This window comes from Diabrotica virgifera, chromosome 7 (genome assembly GCF_917563875.1).
Source record: "Diabrotica virgifera virgifera chromosome 7, PGI_DIABVI_V3a".
Classification (NCBI taxonomy): Eukaryota; Metazoa; Arthropoda; class Insecta; order Coleoptera; family Chrysomelidae; genus Diabrotica; species Diabrotica virgifera.
In genome coordinates this window covers 71,912,955-71,935,617 of record NC_065449.1, presented here as the reverse complement: position 1 = coordinate 71,935,617, position 22,663 = coordinate 71,912,955, and the positions used below count along the sequence as shown (strand labels likewise).

The window sequence follows — 22,663 nt, the reverse complement described above, 5'->3', positions numbered from 1 at the left end:
AAGAATGATGTAAAGCTAAATAAACATAAGAACATAAAATCACAAAACAAGGAAAAGACAACAGTTAAGATTGAGCAAGTTAAGAATGGCAAAAGAAAGGACCCACAAATGCAGAGTAGAAACAAGCCTTGATGATAAAAACGAAATCGAAAATCCGTCATATAAGAATTTTTTACCTGAGATAAAAATCCTAAAGCAAAAGAAAGCATTAGGATGAGAGGAAATCCCAAACTAGACGGAAAAGAACTGAAAATAAAAATACATATAAGACCTAATAATAAGGAATTGAAAAGAAAAAAAAACAACATGATATCGACTTATTCATCATTTTCATAGTACGTACATAATTGACAGCTTTAAGGCCCGATCTAATAGAAGACATGTAACTCATAGAAATCCCAATGAAACTCATAAAACTTACGAAAATGACAGTGAGAGGAATGACGGCAACAATAATAACAGATGACAGCATTTCCAGAAATACATAAATGGCAACTAGAGTACGACAAGGCGACTTTCTATCAATCTCACTCTTAAATGTCACTGTAGAAGAACCAATAAGTGCCACCGAAATAACAGGTAAAATAATTAACCTCGACATGAAGTATACTGATGACCATAGTATTGATTAGCAGAAACCTAAATAGTTTAAAGGAAGAATGAAAGAAGTTGTGCAAAGATGAATTCAAGAGAGGTTGGGCAACAAAGCAAAATAAAACGTTTAAAAATATTATTTTTAGGAAAAATACAGTGACAAGGTTAAATATTGTCGCATATGAATTTGAAAATGTAGAACACTTTAAATATCTTGTGGTATCAGTTAAAAAAACTAATAATAGAAGCATAGTAATCAATGAAAGTATCCTAGCAGGAAACAAAACCTACTGGAAGTACAATAAATTGTACAATAAACAGTAATCACATATGCGCCTGACTTAGAAAGATGAAGAAAGATTGGGGATCCTAGAGATCAAATTCATTCAGAGAATAGCAGGCCCACTAATCTTAAGCAATAATAAATTAAGAAAACTGATGAACTACGAATTAAAAGAAGTTTTGAATACAATAGTCTAACAATACTAAGAAAATCTAACAATAACCTAAGAGATGTCGCAGAAGAGAGTGTCCTAAAAGTGTATTATAATGCTATTTTTATAATTCTGCTTAAATACGCAGTTTGGTTTCGATTTGATTCAGAGGTGTTCGTGCATCCCCACTGAAGATGTTTAGAGACAGAAACAGCTGTCTGAGGATGGTGGACTACTTCTGCATGAAAAAAAAAACAAACTGTCTTTCACATAAGAATATAACTTAAGGGGATGGGTGCAAACTTTTGGCTCCAATGCTATTTAAACGGGATTAATTTTTTCGAATCCCGAGAAAAATAATAAGTAGGTATTTTTGAAAAATTTAAACGCCGAATGAAAGATTACGTTATTGCTGAAAACTTCTATAATGTTTATTTTAATAAGTTACAGGGGTAGAAAACTAAGAGAAAATTTAGTGTGATTTTGAATTTTAAATATCTCATACTTTAGATTTCCATTCTGCGTTTAAATTTTTCAAAAATTTTTATTAGTTTTTTCAGGATTCGAAAAAAATAAACACCTTGACCGTGGTAATATTTTCCAAATCGAACATTCGCTATCTTTGTCATGCAATGCCCTCAGTCGTACATGCTGGAGTAATGTGCTGACAAGACAGTGACAATTTTGAATATTTGGCACGGCTTCAGATATATCTTGAGTTTTTTATTAAATATTATTGATATTGTATTTGATAGATAATTGATTTAAGACGTGAAATTAATAAAAAGTTATTTATTGTTTATTATTTGTGGAAGATCCAAGCAAAGAATACACCAGGATATATTCTGTGATCCAAGTATTTTGTTGTTAAAGCTGTTCAAAATTTAACCAAGCGTCCCATAGTAACAAAATATTATTAAAAAAATCACTTTATAACTTTTCCTCTTTTCTCGATTAAGTATTAGGTTTTATTGTATAGTAAATACATTATCATAATCAATAATACATATACTCTGGGCTAATTAGCAAAATACAAGGAAAAGTTATTTACCAGCAATTTTATTGCTGGAATCGAATCTTATTATTGTATGTATTAATAATATAGATATGCAAAGTCCGCAGATAGTGTGCTACTTTTTTTATAAACAAAATGGCGCCCGAAAATCGTGTTTTTTTCAATTTTTGCTCTATAACTCCAAAGATTTTAACTTTAGACCAAAAACAGCCAAATAAAAATTCACCGCAATTAAATTCTTCATAGAGACGTGTTTTTTTCCGATTTACTTCGACGAAAACTTTCCCCGGAAAAAGCGGTTTTTCCAACAAAATCTTTAATTTTCAACTAAACTTTTAGATAAGTAGTTGTTAATCAATAATTAAATAACTTGGTAAAGTAAAAGCCCTTTCCGTATATATTATAATTCCAGAAGTCTAGGGAAATTGAATGAACAGTTTAGCAAGAATTAAAATGTAAATTAAAAATTTACGGTCGCTATAATAACGACAATAATTACGATACATAAGAATAACTATGATTTTTTCATAAAAAATCACTATACCTATCTAACGCACTTTACAGAATTGAAATTGGACTATTTAAGCGGCCTCAGGAATATTTTAAAATTATAAACAATTTTTTGGTTTATAAACAAATAGAATATCTCGGGAAATATTAAACTAAATTAAATTGTGAAAACGGTATTCAAAATACAGTGTCAGGACGCTTCTTTACAAGAAAAAACATTTAATTATAACGAGTGGTTCCTGAGATACAACCGGTCATATTTGACCGGAATTTAAGGCAAAGATATAAACAATAGGATCATAATTTTTAAACCATCACCTTTTTATTTTTGGCCTCTTTCTCCACACCAATTTTCATATCTTTAAAATCCTCATAACATATATTATTATAATAAAAACTATCGATAATACGTGTGAAAATTGCCAAAAATATCAAAATTCCAATCAAAAATTAGGTTGAAGAAAATGTAACCCTCAAAGCTCAAAATCGGTATACGTTAACAAAATGCATTTTCTCGGCTTCCCATGGAGCAATTTCCTTCATTCTTTTTTTGTTCCCTAACAACTCGAGTAGAGCCATCGAACTAACGCATTATTAAATGTCAAACTTGCTTTTGTTTTGTTATAATAGATTAATTTCTTTATAAGAACAGAAAATTACATATTTTTTCCACTTGTAGGCTTTTTTTTAGATAAACTTACTAGAAGTGTACCTTTTAAAGTTAAAAACATAAATATTCTCATTTGAAAGCTGTATAATTATTTAAACAATTTTTATTTAAACAAATTAAAGTATTTTGTTATAATAAATAAATTAATTTATTATAACAAAACAAAAGCAAGTTTGACATGTAATAATGCGTTAGTTCGATGGCTCTACTCGAGTTACTTGGGAACAAAAAAAGAATGAAGGAAATTGCTCCATGGGAAGCCGAGAAAATGCATTCTTTTAACGTATACCGATTTTGAACTTTGAGGGTTACATTTTCTCCTACCTAATTTTTGATTGGAATTTTGCTATTTTTGGCAATTTTCACACGTATTATCGATAGTTTTTATTATAATAATATATGTTATGAGGATTTTATAGATATGAAAATTAGTTTGGAGCAAGAGGATAAAAATAAAAAGGTGATGGTTTGAAAATTATGATCCTATTGTTTATGTGTTTGCCGTAAATTCCGGTCAAATTTGACCGGTTGTATCTCAGGAACTACTAATCATAATTAAAATTTTTTTCTTTTAAAAGAAGCGTCTTGCCGCTGTCTTTCGAATACCGTTTTCAGAATTTAATATAGTCTAATATTTACCGAGATATTCTATTTGTTTATAAGCCAAAAAATTGTTTATAAGTTTAAAATATTCCTGAGGCCGGTTAAATAATCCAATTTCAATTCTATAAAATACATTAGATAGGTATAGTGTCTTTTTATGAAAAAATCATAGTTATTCTTATGCATCCTAATTATTGTCGTTATTATAGCGACCGTAAATTTTTAATTAACATTTCAATTGTTGCTAAACTGTTCATTCAATTTCTATCGGCTTCTGGAATTATAATATATACGGAAGGGGCTTTGACGCTACCAAGTTATTTAATTATTGATTAACAACTACTTATCTAAAGGTTTAGTTGAGGATTAAAGATTTTGTTTGAAAACCCCGCTTTTTCCGGGGAAAGTTTTCGTCGAAGTAAACCGAAAAAAACACGTCTCTATGCAGAAGTTAATTGCAGTGAATTTTTATTTGGGTGTTTTTGGTCTAAAGTTAAAATCTTTGGAGTTATAGAGCAAAAATTGAAAAAAACACGATTTTCGGGCGCCATTTTGTTTATAAAAAAAGTAGCACACCATCTGCGGACTTTGCATATCTATATTATTAATATATACTGTTATATTTCTATTTGATATGAAAATTAAATTTTGATAATTATAAACAAAATTCAATTTAATATAAAATATTTTCAATTTTCTCAACCACGGGCATATAAATTTAAAACAACCTGTATACAACAAATTGTTATATGTAATTTTAAGAAGTGATTAGAATAAGCGTACGAAACTCGGAACAATGTGCTTAGATAAACAAAGTGAATGACGCGTACCATTATCGTTCTTCTCGGAAGGTCGATCATTAGCCTATGCTAAATAAAACTCAGTGAAATAGATGATAGTTCATTATCGTTTTTCGCGGAAGGTTTCGATCATTAGCCTATGCTAAATAAGACTCATTTGAAAGAGAGAATAGGTCATTAAAATTTGTAAATAGTTAGAAAGTATTTTAGAATGGGAATTAAATATTTTCTTTTGAAATCCATTAAGCATATTTAGAAAGATTAAAAATTGGTTTTGAGGAATATTACGAATGAGAGTTGGTGGTGGAAGATTGATTTGTGAATCTGGAAGGGATATTTAGAAAGTAGGGGAATGGAGGACAAAGTGAAAGCAGAATGTTTTGAGCTGTCGAGAAGTGAAGTCGAGTAGTAGACGGTAGTGTACGGAGAGTGAGAAAGCCGGTGTAGTTCCGTGAGTGTGGAGTATCTATCGTGGAACGAGAAGTAGGCCAGGTCGAGAGTAAAAGAACCTCCTTGAGCCAAGAGTGTCCCGGTAGCTGATAGCAGTTTCGAAAAAGGTAGAACACAGCATCACAACAGAAGCAGGAACGAGAACTATTCGAGCTAGTTTTACAAAGGAGAACATTACTGGAAGCCAGGACGAGGTTTGATCGCAGCCAAGGATAGCAGGAAACGGGTCTTGTGTGAGGACATTTTCAGTTCACCAGGAAAAGGTCAGTCTCATTTGTTTGGACATGAATGTATGGGTTTTTCGTATTAAATTCCACATAAAAAATTGAATAACATAATCAATAATATCAGAAAAGCTTCATCAAACTTAAATAGAGTTGTGCTAATAACTCCTAATAGTTAAATGTTAATAAAAACTTTCAATTGAAAACTAAAAGGAAATAAGATTCCCATTTGTAAATGTTATGTTTAAGAATAATAAGAAATAGCAAATATTAAGCATTGATTGCCTTTTAAATAAAATAAAAAATATTTTGATTATAATTGTAACCCATATATGTGTATTTTTTTTACTCTTTTCTTTTCTATCCCGATTAGGAACCATTAAGAAATATTTGAAGCCACGAAAGTAAGTAATTAATTTATAATTCGCCCTGAGATTGAAAACATATTGATATGTGATCTGGTTAATTAATTAGGTTAGTATTAATACATTGATTAAATTAAGTGACATATAAGAATATTATCTAATATCAATAATCAAGATCACATCAACTGTCGTCCAACGTGGAAAGCATTGTAAAGTATTTCTAGTGGCAAATTTGAAGGATAGAAAGAGTAAAGCCGGTATTTGAAAATTTATATGCCTGTGGTAAAAAGTGAGATACTTACATTTGACAACATAAAATTTTAGATCTCTTTAGGTACAAATTTTACATAACTGATTTAATATTTTATTTTTACGATATTTACATTTGATATATTTATTGACAATTTATAATATTTGGGTGAGAAAAAGTCGTCTTGGTAACATGCTAGTAAAATTTCATATTTGGCGGGGATAGTACTTTTTGAAAACAAATGTTTGTGACAAGAAGCCAAAGCAAAGACAACAAAAAACAAAAAGAACAGTCAGACCAAGAAGAGATTTTAGACACGACAATCATGGCATCAGAACAGCAAGAATTATCAGGAATAGATAAACTATTACAACTGATGCAACTCCAGTCACAAAAACTGGATGACAATCAACGAAAAGTGGATCGAAAAATGGATGAAACACAACAAAAATTGGATCAAAAAATGGATGAAACACAACAAAAAGTGGATCAAAAAATGGATGAAACACAACAAAAATTGGATCAAAAAATGGATGAAACACAACAAAAAATGAAACAAGCAATAGAAGAGAACAACAAGAAAATGGAGGAACGCATAGGAAAGTATGAAAAGGAAGTAAAAGGATGTTTGACAATGATCAAGAACGATATGGGACAACAAGAGACAGAGATTAAAGAAATCAAAAGCAAAATAAAGGAAATAACGAATTGCCAGAAAAAGGAAATAGAAAATTTGGAAAACAAGTTTGAAAACGCTATTCAAGCAATCAGAGAAGAAATGGAAAGAAAGATTGCGGAAATCAATATTCAACAAAATGGAGGAGAAAGAAGAGAAATGGTTATACATAGCACAGATGACGTGAAGATAAGGTTTGGCGGGGATGTAAGAAGATTACACCCAGTGCCGTTCATAAATAGCCTGAAAAAGAAAATACAGCACATCGGAAATTTCGAAACAGCAAAAGAAACTATCAGAAACCATCTCAAAAATGAAGCAAGCCTATGGTTCGATTGCAAAGAAGAAGAATTTGACAGTTGGCAAGAATTTGAACAAAAATTTTTGAATTATTTCTGGGGAAAAGTCCAACAATTGGAAATTAACAAGGAATTGCAAAATGGGAAATACAATGATAGGATGGGTATATCAGAAAGGACATATGCATTACAAATTTACTATAACGCAAAACATTTACAATATAATTACTCATCGGAACAATTAGTCGAACTGATTGCAAGACATTTCGAAGAAACGCTGGAAGACCATATCACATTGCAAAACTACAAAGACATAGATAGTTTATACCAATTCCTACAAATAAGAGAATTGCGTTTAAGAGAAAGAAAATCAAGAAGGTCGCGAGAAGATTACAGGCCCCGAGAAACACAGGAGTACAGAGATAGAAATGAAAATAGGAGGGACGATACAAGACGAGATTTTAATCCCAGAAGGGAAAACGAAAATAGAGACAACGGAAGAGGAAATTATGAACAAAGAAATAGGCAATGGAATGAGGACAGAAATCGAGAATACCAGAATAGAAACACCACACGCTCAAATCAAGAAAACAGAAATAATGGTAGACAAAATGAACAGGGATATCGAGAAAACCGAAACAGATCCGACAGACCAAGAGAAAATAGAAGAGAAGTAAATAATACCCAGACAGATGAATATGACGGAGAGAGACATTATGACGAAAATATAAACAACGATGAGCAACCGGCGTTTTTTCACGACGGCGCTCACTAAAAACCAAAAATCAAACAGGAATTTTTTGTAACCCCAAGGAGTTTATTAAATTGGCAAGAAACAACGAAAAGAAAAATGGAGTTAATTTAAAATTTGTGGATGGATTTATCAACGAGAAACCAATTAAAATTATGATAGACACTGGATCTGAAATAACATTGGTCAACAGAAAACTAATAGAAGAAGTTAACTTAACAAATTTAATTTACAAAATACCTAGGGTAAATTTAGTGGGCGCAAACAAACGGACATTGGCAACTATAAATGAAGGCATACGAGTAATGGTACGACTGGGTAAGAAGATGTATGCACTACAATGTGTAATAATGCCAAACATGTCACATGACATGATAGTAGGAGTTGACGAATTGGCAGAAAAACATGTAGTGATAGATTTTAAAAATAATACGATGAATCTAACAGAAGAAAAAGAAGAAGAACAGGACAAGGAACAGGAGAAACAAAATACGGACGAATCAGGTAAAGAACAAACAGTGGAAATGAATTTGGCAACGAAGCAAGGACAAAGAAGAAAAGGGAGAAAAAGTCAGAAAAAGACAAAAGAAAATGAAACCTGTGGCTCCTCAAAAGAAGAGTTGAGCCCAGAAGAAGAAAATTTGAGAGTATCAGAAACAAAGGAAACCTGGGATTCCTCAAAAGAAGAGACGAGCTCAGGAGAAGAAGAAATAAAGCAAAAAAATGAAAGCGAAAAAGATATGATCGAAACAGTGGCATTTGAAGAGGAGGCATATGAAAACGTGGATGCAGAATACACGGTAAAAGTATGTGAAAAATCTGAGGAAAAAGACAGAAGATTAATATGGGAAAAAGGGAAAGACAACATAATAGTCGACACTCTAACACAGGATGAGGACACTGAAAATAAGGAAACAATTACTCTACAGGTGGGACTAATTAGAGTAATACAAGAAGAAGGGGTATAAGACGTAGATTAAAGTAAGGAAATATACAGGGAGTTGGTTTTGCCTCGAGAAAATTTATTTAAAAATGCAGATAAATTTTATCGAATACAAGGCGGGGATTTGTTATATTTCTATTTGATATGAAAATTAAATTTTGATAATTATAAACAAAATTCAATTTAATATAAAATATTTTCAATTTTCTCAACCACGGGCATATAAATTTAAAACAACCTGTATACAACAAATTGTTATATGTAATTTTAAGAAGTGATTAGAATAAGCGTACGAAACTCGGAACAATGTGCTTAGATAAACAAAGTGAATGACGCGTACCATTATCGTTCTTCTCGGAAGGTCGATCATTAGCCTATGCTAAATAAAACTCAGTGAAATAGATGATAGTTCATTATCGTTTTTCGCGGAAGGTTTCGATCATTAGCCTATGCTAAATAAGACTCATTTGAAAGAGAGAATAGGTCATTAAAATTTGTAAATAGTTAGAAAGTATTTTATATTACGAATGAGAGTTGGTGGTGGAAGATTGATTTGTGAATCTGGAAGGGATATTTAGAAAGTAGGGGAATGGAGGACAAAGTGAAAGCAGAATGTTTTGAGCTGTCGAGAAGTGAAGTCGAGTAGTAGACGGTAGTGTACGGAGAGTGAGAAAGCCGGTGTAGTTCCGTGAGTGTGGAGTATCTATCGTGGAACGAGAAGTAGGCCAGGTCGAGAGTAAAAGAACCTCCTTGAGCCAAGAGTGTCCCGGTAGCTGATAGCAGTTTCGAAAAAGGTAGAACACAGCATCACAACAGAAGCAGGAACGAGAACTATTCGAGCTAGTTTTACAAAGGAGAACATTACTGGAAGCCAGGACGAGGTTTGATCGCAGCCAAGGATAGCAGGAAACGGGTCTTGTGTGAGGACATTTTCAGTTCACCAGGAAAAGGTCAGTCTCATTTGTTTGGACATGAATGTATGGGTTTTTCGTATTAAATTCCACATAAAAAATTGAATAACATAATCAATAATATCAGAAAAGCTTCATCAAACTTAAATAGAGTTGTGCTAATAACTCCTAATAGTTAAATGTTAATAAAAACTTTCAATTGAAAACTAAAAGGAAATAAGATTCCCATTTGTAAATGTTATGTTTAAGAATAATAAGAAATAGCAAATATTAAGCATTGATTGCCTTTTAAATAAAATAAAAAATATTTTGATTATAATTGTAACCCATATATGTGTATTTTTTTTACTCTTTTCTTTTCTATCCCGATTAGGAACCATTAAGAAATATTTGAAGCCACGAAAGTAAGTAATTAATTTATAATTCGCCCTGAGATTGAAAACATATTGATATGTGATCTGGTTAATTAATTAGATTAGTATTAATACATTGATTAAATTAAGTGACATATAAGAATATTATCTCATATCAATAATCAAGATCACATCAATACATATACAATCATAAGATTCGATTCCAGCAATAAAATTGCTGGTAAATAACTTTTCGCAAAAATGTCCTATTCTCCGATAATCAGCCCAGACTAATAGTTAGTGTAAAAATTATCAATAGTAATTGCAGCTCTAAATAGCTCTAAAATTATTGATTTGTATCCCGAGTGACACTTTGACAGTTTTAATTTCACGATCCGAAGGGGAGTTAAATTATGTCAAAGTGGCACGAGGGTAACAAGTCGTTAATTTTAGAGATCGAGGGTAATTCGCTGAGATTTTTTCATGAATAAAACTGTTTTTAAATAATTTTATCTTATATTTTATGGATATCTTCACCTGAATATTTGCTAAACGTGTTTCTTTGTGTTCTCTGTGACAAGTTGTAAAACATTAATTGTCATTAATATCAGTGACTGTTCATTTTTGCATAGTAAAAAAGAGCATCTGACGTAATGCTTGACGACTGGACATTATCAAACATTATAACTTTAATTTTTTTTCTATAGCTTTCTATTAGTCAGAATCTCCTATGAATGAAATAATTATATTAATTAACTAAATTAATAATTTAAGCGATTATACCAGTAAAAGTTATGCAATAACATTCAAAATCCATCTCTTTAGTTTATGATGACAATATCATTGTCAAGGTCAAGTAATGTGTACATATATCCATACCAGCGAGAATTTTACTACACGTAATTGGCCGTGTAAAGAAAGAAAAAGTATTGATAGCTGTAAAATATTTGCGCCAACATTCTTAAAAAATTATTTCAGCTAATGATAACTGTAACTACTTCTTACCTGAAAACCACAAATTTTTCTATCAGGAATGGCTGAACTTCTCGTTAAAATGCTGGAATTGAAAGATGGAAGTAGTTTTTTTACAATTTGAGAAGACGTGTTTCTAATCATCATCACAGCCAACCAAAGTAGATGTTAAGCATGGCTGTCCACGTTCTATAAATAGAAAAATAGAGAATAATGAAAGTATTGAGTTGCCAGAGATTTTTTGAAGTTTGTTGTTTTCACCCAATTTTGAAAAAATGTGAAAACGGTGAATTATCCACGTCCGTCTGACCGTTCGTCCATCCGACTGTCGGTAAACACAACTCTTCCGTCATTATATTAGGTAGAATGACAAATGAAGTGTCAAATGTAAGCCTATGAACCAAGAATGGTACCTAATAAAGGTGAGAAATTTGACCTCGGGCTTCCGGTTTTAAGGTTGTAACGGGAAGTACTGTTTTAAAGTAGCCAAAATATTGCAAGCGATATATTATTTGACACGCCTTAGCAAGACGAGAACAAATATATACTTCCGGTTTCATGCCTGTTTGTCCGTCTGTACAGCTGTCCGCCAATATAACTCCTCCGTTATTAAAACAGATAGTCACAAATAAGGGGAGTAGAATGAAAGCTAATAACCCAAGGATGGTATTAAAAATGAGAAATTTGTCGGACTTCCGATTTTAGAGTTGCAACCGGAAGTATAGTTTTTAAGCCACCGAAATAATACTCAAGCAAGACGAGAATAAATATATACTTCCGGTTTTTATATCACCCCCTTGAAAACAAAGCTTTAATAGTTACACCATTCGTGGCTTCTTAAATTTGCAAGCCAACGAATTTCCGGAGTTACGAAGGCCAAAGGAGATCTATCAGGTTGCATCTCACTACTCGCCCGTCCAGCACGGTAAAACTCTACCAAAAATTAGTTGCCAATACTCAACATAAGAGTCATCATTCTCTTTGCCTTATCCCTAAGCGGGGTCGGCTTCCTTAATTGCATTTCTCCGCACAATTATATCTTGGGTCATATCAATGTTAATCCCCTTTACCAACATGTCCTGTCTTATCGTCTCCCCCACTTCTTCTTTGGTCTGCCTCTCCTGCTCCTTCCAGGAATTTGCACTTCAGCTATTCTTCGTATTGAGTGATTACCGTCTTGACGTTGAACATAACCAAACCATCTTAACCTATGCTCTCTCATTTTGTCATCAATTGGTGCCACACCTAGACTTCCCCTAATATACTCTGCCCAACATTCAGTTCCGTACATCATAGCCGGCCTTATGGCTGTTTTATAGAATTTTTCCTTTAACTGCATTGGAATTTTCCTGTCTCACAGCACACCACTCGCTTCCTTCCACTTCATCCATCCAGCCCTAATTCTACGCATGCATCTCCATCTATTTCTCCATTACTCTGTAATACCGATCCTAGATACTTAAAACTATTGCTTTTCACGATCATTTTACCTTCCAAAGATACCATTTTATTTGTAGTAACGCCATCTTTAAATGAACATTCCAAATACTCTGTTTTTGTCCTACTAAGTTTTAAACCTTTTTCCTCCAGAGCCTGTCTCCACTGTTCCAGTTTTTGTTCTAAGTCTCTTTCACTATTTCCTATTAACACTACATCATCAGCATACATTAGGCATATGGAATGCTACCCTGTAGTTTCGCTGTTATCTGGTCCAAAACTAATGAGAATAAATACGGACTAAGCACCGAACCTTGGTGCAATCCTACTTTCACCTGAAATTTATCAGTCTCTCCTACACCTATCCAAACACTAGTCGTTACTCCATCATACACATCTCCCACAATCTTTACATATTTGCTAGGGACTCCTTTCTTATTGACTGTCCACCACAGAATCTCTAGAGGAACTCTATCATATGCTTTCTCAAAATCACCAAATACCATATGAGCGTTGGTATCTTTATTCCTGTATTTTTTTATCAGTTGCCTTACAATGAAAATTGCATCTGTTGTTGATCTGCTCTGCATAAAGCTAAAGTGATTATCGAATATTTTGGTTCCTCCACGTATCCGTCTATCAATTACTCTCTCCCATATTTTCATGGTGTGGCTAAGAAGTTTTATAGCCCTGTAGTTTGTACATTGTTGTATGTCTCCCTTGTTTTTGTAGACAGCTACTAATATACTGCTTCTCCATTCGTCTGGCATTTGTCCAACTTCCATGATTCTATTCTTCCATGACTCAAAATAAGAGTAGAACTAATAAAAATAGTAAATAATAATTTCATTATGAACCAAAACAAGAATCGTCTTACTTTAGTTAGTTCAGAGAGCGCCAAGTTCACCCTAACTATTTTCTAACCTTATAGGGATTTCCTCAGAGAGCGCAAATTTGATTCTCTGTGGACAACTAAAATTCAAGCCGCCAGCCTCGGTCCACAAACGAAAGATCATGATGACATGGATGTCGTGGCGGCATCTGCTAAATCCGAACGAAAGTGTTACTTCCAATATTAACAGTATTGAAAACAAAACTTTATTAGAACTAATCTTCTGGTTACACCATTCGTGGCTTCTAAAATTTTCAAGCCAACAAATTGCCGGAGCTGGGAAAACCGAGGAAGATCTATCATCTCAAAATATCCATATCAAAATTTATTATTAATGTTTTTTATTTTGATAACGATAAAATATTCGCCAAATAAATTTAATTTCAAACTAAAATCGTGGCTTATTACCAGTAAAAATAGTAAATTGCATTAAGATGTCGGAAGACAACAGCTTCAGAACAGTATTTCTCAAGAATATTGTGGCTCCTGATAAACGCCTCTGTTTCGCTATCGTCCGGACACCCTGTAGTCCAGGACGCATTTGTATTGAGATGGACGTTGAGGGGTTACTCAAATTTCTTTGCAGAAATTGCTTGAAAATAACTCAAATAATAATATTTGAGTTATCCTCCCACTCAAAATGGTCCGGAACATTGTTTAAATAATCAAAATGTCAAAATATGAAGGAAACATTCTATTTTTGATTGGTTTTTTGATTATAACTTTAAAACTGTTCATTTCTTAGAAAAGTGGTACTGACAGAAAAGTTGCGTGATTAAATTTCCTATAATACAGAATTGGTTAAAAATTTAAAAATAGTCACCCTTGTTGCAAAATAGCAATAATTGCGAAAAAAAAAACATACAAAAACAAGTATCCGCCTTTTACTTTTTCTCAACCATTTATGCTATACTTAGGACCTTCATGTTTTACCCAGAAAAACTTTATGATATAGTAAAACAACACTGTAAATTTCATTAAGATCTGTTTAATAGATTTTGCAAAATAAATTTTGCAATTCAGCTTCCGCAACAAAAAATTCATTTTTTTTTAAATGTTGCCGGACTGAAAATAAAGTAGATAGCAAGTTGAACTTTTTTTGCTTATAGAAGTGTACCGTACTTTCCATTTGCAATTTGCAAAATTAAAATCGATTAATTACCACGGCGTCAGGAAATTTTTTAAATAGACATTAATTTTTGGTCGTACGCGCAGGACAGCGGCGTTCGATTCACACAAGTTGATTTCCACCAAAATTTCTTCCAATCTTTGTCTAATGTATTATTTTCTTACTCTATATTTTGTTGTATTTTTATATTTTAATTCCACAAGAATTAAACTAATTTTATTTTTGTTTGTGAAATATTGTTAAAACAATTGCATATGTTTAAAAATAGTAAACTTTTATTCTCTTAGTTAAAATATATGAACAAAAAAGTTTTTGGTAAAAAAAGTGTTATATCAAAAGATAGAGTATGTGGTTTTATTTTGAAATAAACAAATTTATTTATTTATATCGAAATTTAATAAAAATTAAAATGTATCAATCATTATCAAAGGTCATTGGAATGCCCAATCAGAGCAAACTATCCGCTCTCCTGCGCGTAGCACCAATAATTAATGTTTATTTAAAAAAATTCCTGGCGCCGTGGTGGTTAATCGATTTTAGTTTTGCAAATTTCAAATGAAAGTTACAGTACACTTCTATAAACAAAAAATTTTCAACTTGCTATCTGCTTTATTTTCAGTCCTGTAACATTTTGAAAAAATGAATTTTTTTGCGAAAAGTGGATTTCAAAATTTATTTTGGAAAATCTATTGAACCGATCGTAATGAAATTTACATTGTTATTTTACTGTATCATAAAGTTTTTCTGGGTGAAATAGGAAGGTCCTAAGTGTAGAATAAATGGTTGAAAAACGTAAAATGCGAATACTTGTTTTTGTATGGTTTTTTCGCAATTATTGCTATTTTGCAACAAAAGTTACTACTTTTTAAATTTTTAACCAATTCTATATTGTAGGTAATTTAATTATGCAACTTTTATGTCAGTACAACTTTTCTCGGAAATGAATACTTTTAAAGTTATAATCAAAAAACCAAGAAAAAAATCGATTTTTTCCTTCACATTTTGATTATTTAAACAATGTTCCGGACTTTTTGAGAGGGAGGATAACTCAAGTATTATTATTTGAGTTATTTTCAAGCAATTTCTACAAAAAAATTTGAGTCACCTCTTAACGTCCAAATGTACTAATATTTTTAGAGATGCGCCCTGGTCTACTGCATAAATATAGTTTACTGAATGAATATTTACCGAAATTTTACACATAAACATTTTTCGAATGTAGGTATTGTATGTCTTATTTTTACAAAAAACTACTTTTGTGTGTAAAAATAATATCTGTTATCATGTGAGTGTTGGTGATTTTAATGATAAATGAATAAATTGTATTCTTCGAAAGTATGTAATTGGCCTTCTTTTTACGTGGTCAATGACAATGATTCAGGTTGTGTTAAATACATGGTTCAAACCAATATATTAATTTAGTCATTATTATTACATATCAGTACTTTACTTACCCGCATCAACTATTTTGAATACTCCAAAAATAAATACACACACGAACCACAGAAAACATTTTTCCATCTTAACACGTTCAATGCCAATAACGCGCTGGCGCGTCGATACATGACTTTAGCTAGGTGCCGACGACGCTCTCGCGCGTTCAGACTTTCATCGATTATTATCTTGGATTATTTCACTGGCGCTACAACAGGGCTTTTTATATTTTAAAGGCAGGTAACTAAAGGTATCAATTCTCTAATTTTGTTCTTGGTTTTTCGATTTACGACTTTTTGTCCCGATAGGATGTGTATATCTGTTGGCTTTGTATTAAGTGTAAATATCAGTAATAGCACATATAATTCTGCAAATGCTTATTAATTTATCGGATTACTAACCGTGTAAAAATTAAACATTCCCAGATTTCGGTATTTCCCCTATTTTCTAGAGTCGCTAATCGTAAAGCTTGGTAATACCCGGATAATTTCGGTGTTTCCCCTAAATGTTATTTGAGTTCTTTTACATCTCCTTTGGTTATTTTATATTTGAATGGCATAGGGTAAGCATACGGAAGTGCAAAAATGAATAACACTGACGATATTTTACAAAGTGGCTCAAATTCAAATAAAAAAATAAAATTAGATATGAAAAAAAAATTAACAGAGGAAGAACTTTTGAGATTATTAGAAACAAGCGATGAAGAATTTAGTGACTTTCTTGATTCAGACAGTGAATATTTACCAGAATCTGAGGATGAAATTGAAAATACTTTACCTACAGCACTTATTGAGGATACGGAAGATACGGTATGTTACAAAATTAAATGCAAATATTAACTTTTTATTAAAACATATTATTTAATTGTAGCCTAATCTACTCGTTGATGTTGATGAAAGCGATAAATGGAAAGAAAATTTTGATGGTATGAAAAATTTTCCTTTTTTAAAACACCAAGAGTTACTAGTAGAAGTTTCCGATAATAATCCAGTTGACTTTTTTCGGATGCTACTTACAGATGAATGTTTGCAGCAAGTATGTGATGAGACAAACAGGTATGCCGAGCACATTTTCTTATCTAATGCAGGGGCGACACATTCTAGGATTTTCGATTGGAAAATTTTGACTTCCGAAGAACTGCTAGTCTTTTTAGGATTAGTTCTACACATGGGTCATATTTCGTTGCCTAGGATTGAGGATTATTGGAAAAAGAAATATCCTCTTTTTGCTAATGCAATTTTTTCCACTTTTATGGGCCGGAACAGATTTATGGTCATAATGCGATGTTTGCATTTTAATAATAATCCAGAAGAGGGAGAACAAGTACCTGAAGACAGAATTTATAAAATTAGACCGATGATAAACTTTTTCAATAAGAGAATGGAAGAAGTTTATTATCCTGATCGTAATTTGAGCTTAGATGAGTCAATGGTATTACACAGAGGACGACTTAATTTTAGACAATACTTAAAAAACAAAAAACATAAATATGGGATTAAGTTGTATATGTTGACCGAACCAAATGGTCTAATTTTAAAATTTTTAGTTTATTCTGGAATGTTTGACGATTCAGGTGGAAAAGGACATGTTAATAAAGTGGTTTTGCACCTTTTAGAAGGGAAACTAAATGTAGGCCATTGCGTTTACATGGACAATTTTTACAACAGCTTTGATTTAGCTAAAAATTTACTTGAATTTTCCACTTACTGCACAGGAACTCTTAGAATTGACCCTAAAAATAATCCGGCAGAAGTAAGGCAAGAAAAACTTGCTAAAGGTGCAACAATTGCCCGTTGCCGAAAAGGGGTATTAGTTGGCAAATGGAAGGATAAAAGGGACGTTTACTATATAACAACAGAATGTCAAAACACTTTACAAGAAGTTACAACAAGAAGAGGTCAACATGTAATAAAACCAGAGCCTATTATCAGATATAATAAAAATATGTCTGGTATTGACCGGCAAGACCAGATGCTTGCCTATTATCCGAGTCAACGAAAAACTGTACGATGGCCAACAAAAATATTTATACATGTTATACAGATGATGGCTATAAATGCCCACATACTATACAACAAGTACTCTGGAAAAAAGATTGGTCTTTACGAATTTCGTTTACAACTCGTTAGATCCCTTTTAAAAGTTATTAATTCTGAAGCCAAACTTGTTCCAAAAGATCATTCAGTAACAAAACGAGAGGTAAAGGATGTAAAGGGAAAAGTTATGAGAAAACGCTGTAAAACTTGCAGTCAACAAAATATTCGTAAAGATACAATTTACGAATGCAAAGCCTGTCCCGATACCCCTGGATTTTGTCTGGATTGCTGTCAAATATCCCACAAAGTTTAATGTTGTTTTATTTACTTATAATTTATGTTATTTTGTATTTCTTGTTTTGTTTTGTATTAGTAAATAAATGTTCCTACTGATTTTTATCAATATTATTTACAAAACGCACCAGCGCGTCGAACGGCGTATGTATACAAATACTAGAGTCGAGCGCCACTGACGCTCTGGCGCGTTCACCACCAACCCCTCTTGTATATATGTGCATTTAGTTTAAAAATACTTACTTTATTCGGACTTTTCCAGAAACTAATAAATAAACGTCTTTGTATCAAAAACAGTAAGCGGCTCCTGGTGAAAGCCTACCCAGAATGGACCGGCAGTTAACGTGTTAACTGTAAATCCTTTCACTAAGCGTTAATATATTTTAAATAAAACAATGAGACTGGTTATTGGAATAACCAGTCAGGAAATTTTATGAAAGATATATTTATAAAGGTTGAGTCAAATAATTGTTTCATTAACTTTAGAAAATAATAACCAATGAATTTGGTTGTTTGAATCAATAGAAGGCGTATTACGAATAGTTGATTCATAACAAGCTATCGAGCATGAAACTAAGGCCTCCTACAGACGAACCACTTTTTTGAAGTCGAAGTCGGCAGCAAAAAGTCGAGTGTTTGTGGTTATCTGTCGCTACTTGAAGTCTCGTCATTTAATAACAATACAAAACGCATTTCCTTTTCACACGACTACAACTTTGAAACGCCGGTAGTAGCGACAAAAAGTACAAGCGTGTTTGTTGATTGTGAAAGCAGCGTTGACAAAACCATTTTTGTCGTTCGACACTGACACATTAATTGCTGCGGTTCATAGTCCTGTCGCCAGGGGGGGTACAACGGCCTCCTTAATTCAGATGGACTTACCCAAGTTTTTTTTTTATATATATTTTGACCCGTAGAATACGAATTTTTTGGGTAACAGTTGATCCGGATGTCGATAAGATTGTTATAGACAAAGAACTTGAGGAATTACATAACAGCGATTTCTCGCAAAACAAAACATATTTTTGTATTTTTTGGGTCATTTTAAGCAAAAAATATTCCTACAAGTTTTTTCGTAGAATGCATAGTTTTCGAGATAACCGCGGTTGAACTTTCAAAAAATCGAAAAATTGCAATTTTTGAACCCGAATAACTTTTGATTAAAAAATAAAGTAGCAAGTCTGCTTACCGCATTTGAAAGTTTAAGTCAAATTTTACCGGTTTTGATTATTTGCATTGCTAAAAATTAATTTTTTTATTGTTAAACTAATCTATAAACACATAGTGTTTCCCGTGCCTAATACATGCGTTTTAACGCATGCTACGTAGAAATTGCCTCGCTTGCACTTGTAGCTACTCTACCTACTCGTTCGATTTTAAATGGGAAATCATTGAAAACATCACTCACATACTAGGTGTTTATATCTTTATTTAACAATAAAATAATAAATTTTTAGCAATGAAAATAATCAAAACCGATATAATTTGACTTAAACTTTCAAATGCGGTAAGCAGAATTGCGAGTTTATTTTTTAATCAAAAGTTATTCGGGTTCAAAAATTACAATTTTTCGATTTTTTGAAAGTTCAACCGCGGTTTTCTCGAAAACTATGCATTCTACGCAAAAACTTGTAGGAATATTTTTTGCTTAAAATGACCCAAAAAATACAAAAAGATGTTTTGTTTTGCGAGAAATCGCTGTTATGTAATTCCTCAAGTTCTTTGTCTATAACAATCTTATCGACATCCGAATCAACTGTTACCCAAAAAATTCGTATTCTGCGGGTCAAAATATATAAAAAAAACTTGGTTAAGTCCATCTGAATTAAGGAGGCCGTTGTACCCCCCCTGGCGACAGGACTATCAGGCTAAACCTGCGATTTTGGATTATAAGATTGATTTATATAGCAACAAAAATACATAGCCAAAAGCCTAACAAAATATTTGCTATATATTTCATAATAACTTTGAGGAAGCAACAAAATCAATGTTTCTTCGTTAGAATTCTTAATTTATACCGCTTGTACAGACTACATTTTGTCGCCGCTGTTATATACAAAAAGAATTCGATCTAAACGACAGCAAAGGCCGATACTAGCGACAAGCCAGAGCCATTTTGATAAGAGGTCTAATTTTACCACGTAATTTATAACTTCAATGTGATTATGCTAACTATGCGCTGAGCTACGGTGACACCACGAACATTCCTTAAAGATGGTTGAAGCTCAACTCCTGTCGCGTGCCTATACCGTAAGGCATTCAGGACAATAAATCGATTATTCCTCTCTGTTATTACACGTCGTCGACCCGAACCTGGCGGTCTACTCTAGCTATCAGTCTCCTGGTATCGACGGTAAGCCCTTGAGACTGTAGACTACGTCATTAGTAGGCTACGGGCGACAGTCCTCTGACTATAACCCTCTCGTAATTATGCAATTCCTGAGCCGCCGTCACTGGTGAACTATCCATTTGTAAAATATTCTCTTAAGCCTGGGTTTCCTCGAAAGCGGCACCGAAAAACAGCGACCGTAGCACTGCGATGAATTACGTCAGATTACGGTGAAAAATTCAAGGTTCTTCACTGGAGCAATGGAATGTGCAAGCTCAGCAAGCGGTGGCTTCCAACGCATCCTTGGAGACCAACGTTATTATTTTGCATGGTACCGTTTTTATTATGTCATTCATCGCAGTGTTACGATCGGAGGTTGTCGGCACCGCTTTCGAGGAAACCAGCGCTTTAATCCATTTCGAAGTGCACATACAGATCAACGTTTAAAAAGTGACCGACACGACCACCGACAAATCCATAGCGGTCTACATTGCGTAGATCATGCCATTGCGTAGATCATTACAATGTTTGCTGCATTCTCTAGGCCAGCGTTTCCCAACCGGTGGGTCGCGGGCGGATTTTAAATGGGTCGCGGCGTGGCGCTTACAGTAGCTGAGTAACGGGACAGTGTTCCTTATTTTTTTTCTGTTTGCTACTTCTCCATTTCATATGATTGACCACACGTACAATATTATATGCACGTATATAAATATAAATCTTATTTATTGTATAAATATATATCAGGGGTGGCCAAACTGCGTCTCGCGAGCCTCATGCTGCTCTTTGAAGAATTGCTTGTGGCTCTCGATAAATGTACCCCAGATCCTTTTCAATTTTGTGTTATTATTTAAAAAAAATTATTATCGTTACATATGTGTTTCAAAAAGTCTTTTAAATTACTGACAACAAATATGAAAGACCAAATACAACTTTGTAACAAATTCCATTTCCATCCAAGCTAAGAGTGATATAACAAATCGAAAACTGCGCAAAAGAATATTAAGATTGATGCGACATAAAAGTCAGTAATCAACCCACTCCAGACCGATTTGTCTATTTAGTCATTTTACTCGACTTAAAAAAAAATCGTTACAACATTAAACTAGAAAAACTTAACGAGTAAATAAAAAAACCAGAAGGAATATTGACTGAAGTAAAAAATTTATTTCACGACTTACTATATTTTAAATCGTTTCTTCATTTTTTCTGAAGGCATTTAAAATATACATAGTCCATAATGTGAATTTTTGTATGTATTACCAATATATCATAATACTATAAATAACAAGATAATATAGTGCACATCCTGAAGTCGTGACGTAGGTGGAGACCTTGGAACCATTACATTCGTAATGGTTCCTAATCACTCATAATGTCCGACTAGTTTGAATTGTTCGCGGTTGTAAGCTAAGTGTATTTTATATTTTATCTTTGACAGTTATTTTAACAGGAATCTCGACACTAATTTTTTTTCGAATACATTGAAGTTTAATATTATTTTGCTAATTGAATAATTTTATCACCGAATGCATACAAATCCCATTTAACTGTAATAAGAATTCAAATTAAACTTCCAGTCTCCAGTTACGTCATCATGCGCAAACTCGGACGTATTTGAGCTATGGAAAGATACTATCTGCAATATGTGACCTAAACAACATCTGGTGAATTAAAATTAATAGAGACGCAAGAAGATCAAGCTCGAAAATAAAACTATAAGTTAACGCCGATTACCGAATTTTGGAAATTTGTACCAAAATCGAAGTACCTACATACTCTAAATTAAAAAAGGATGATTGTCGACTTATTTCTATATTAGAATTATATGATTCAATAATTCAATTCAATTTTAAAATTCGTGAAATCCTAACCCATATCAGTATTTACTAACCAGCATCTGAAAGAATTACTGAGAAGTGCTACCGCAAATTATTCACCAAATTTTAAACAATTACCAAAAGAAGGAAAACAAATCTTAGACAGGAAAAGAAACGAAAAAATTAGAAACATGTTAAGACAGGGACCAACAGAGAAAAAAAAATTGAAAAAAGAAACCTGAATTGGTTTGGGCATATAACTGGAATGAACGAGAACAGACTAGTAAAGAAGGTGACAGATGCCAAGAGACAGTGTAAAAGAAGAAGGAGCAGACCTAGAAAGGGGTGGATGGAACAAATCCAGGAAATCGAAACCAAGAGACGGAAAACAGCGCAACAGGAGAAGGAAATGGGAAGAAGGCCGAAAGGCGTGGAAGAAATGGGTAAAAGATGAATAGGTGATAGGTGATAGCAA

The 22,663-nt window shown here is 32.9% G+C and overlaps 1 protein-coding gene across 1 annotated transcript in view; it reads right to left on the bottom strand.

Annotated features, from left to right (window-relative positions):
• Window positions 1–11,005, bottom strand: part of LOC114327659 (CLIP domain-containing serine protease HP8-like) — a 35,771-nt gene extending 24,766 nt beyond the window's left edge. Inside the window, exon 1 of the mRNA XM_050656873.1 lies at window positions 10,854–11,005. Within this exon, the coding sequence (XP_050512830.1) occupies window positions 10,854–10,967 (114 nt within the window). The 5' untranslated portion in view covers window positions 10,968–11,005. The remainder of the gene's footprint in view (window positions 1–10,853) is intronic.
• Window positions 11,006–22,663: the final 11,658 nt, after the last annotated feature.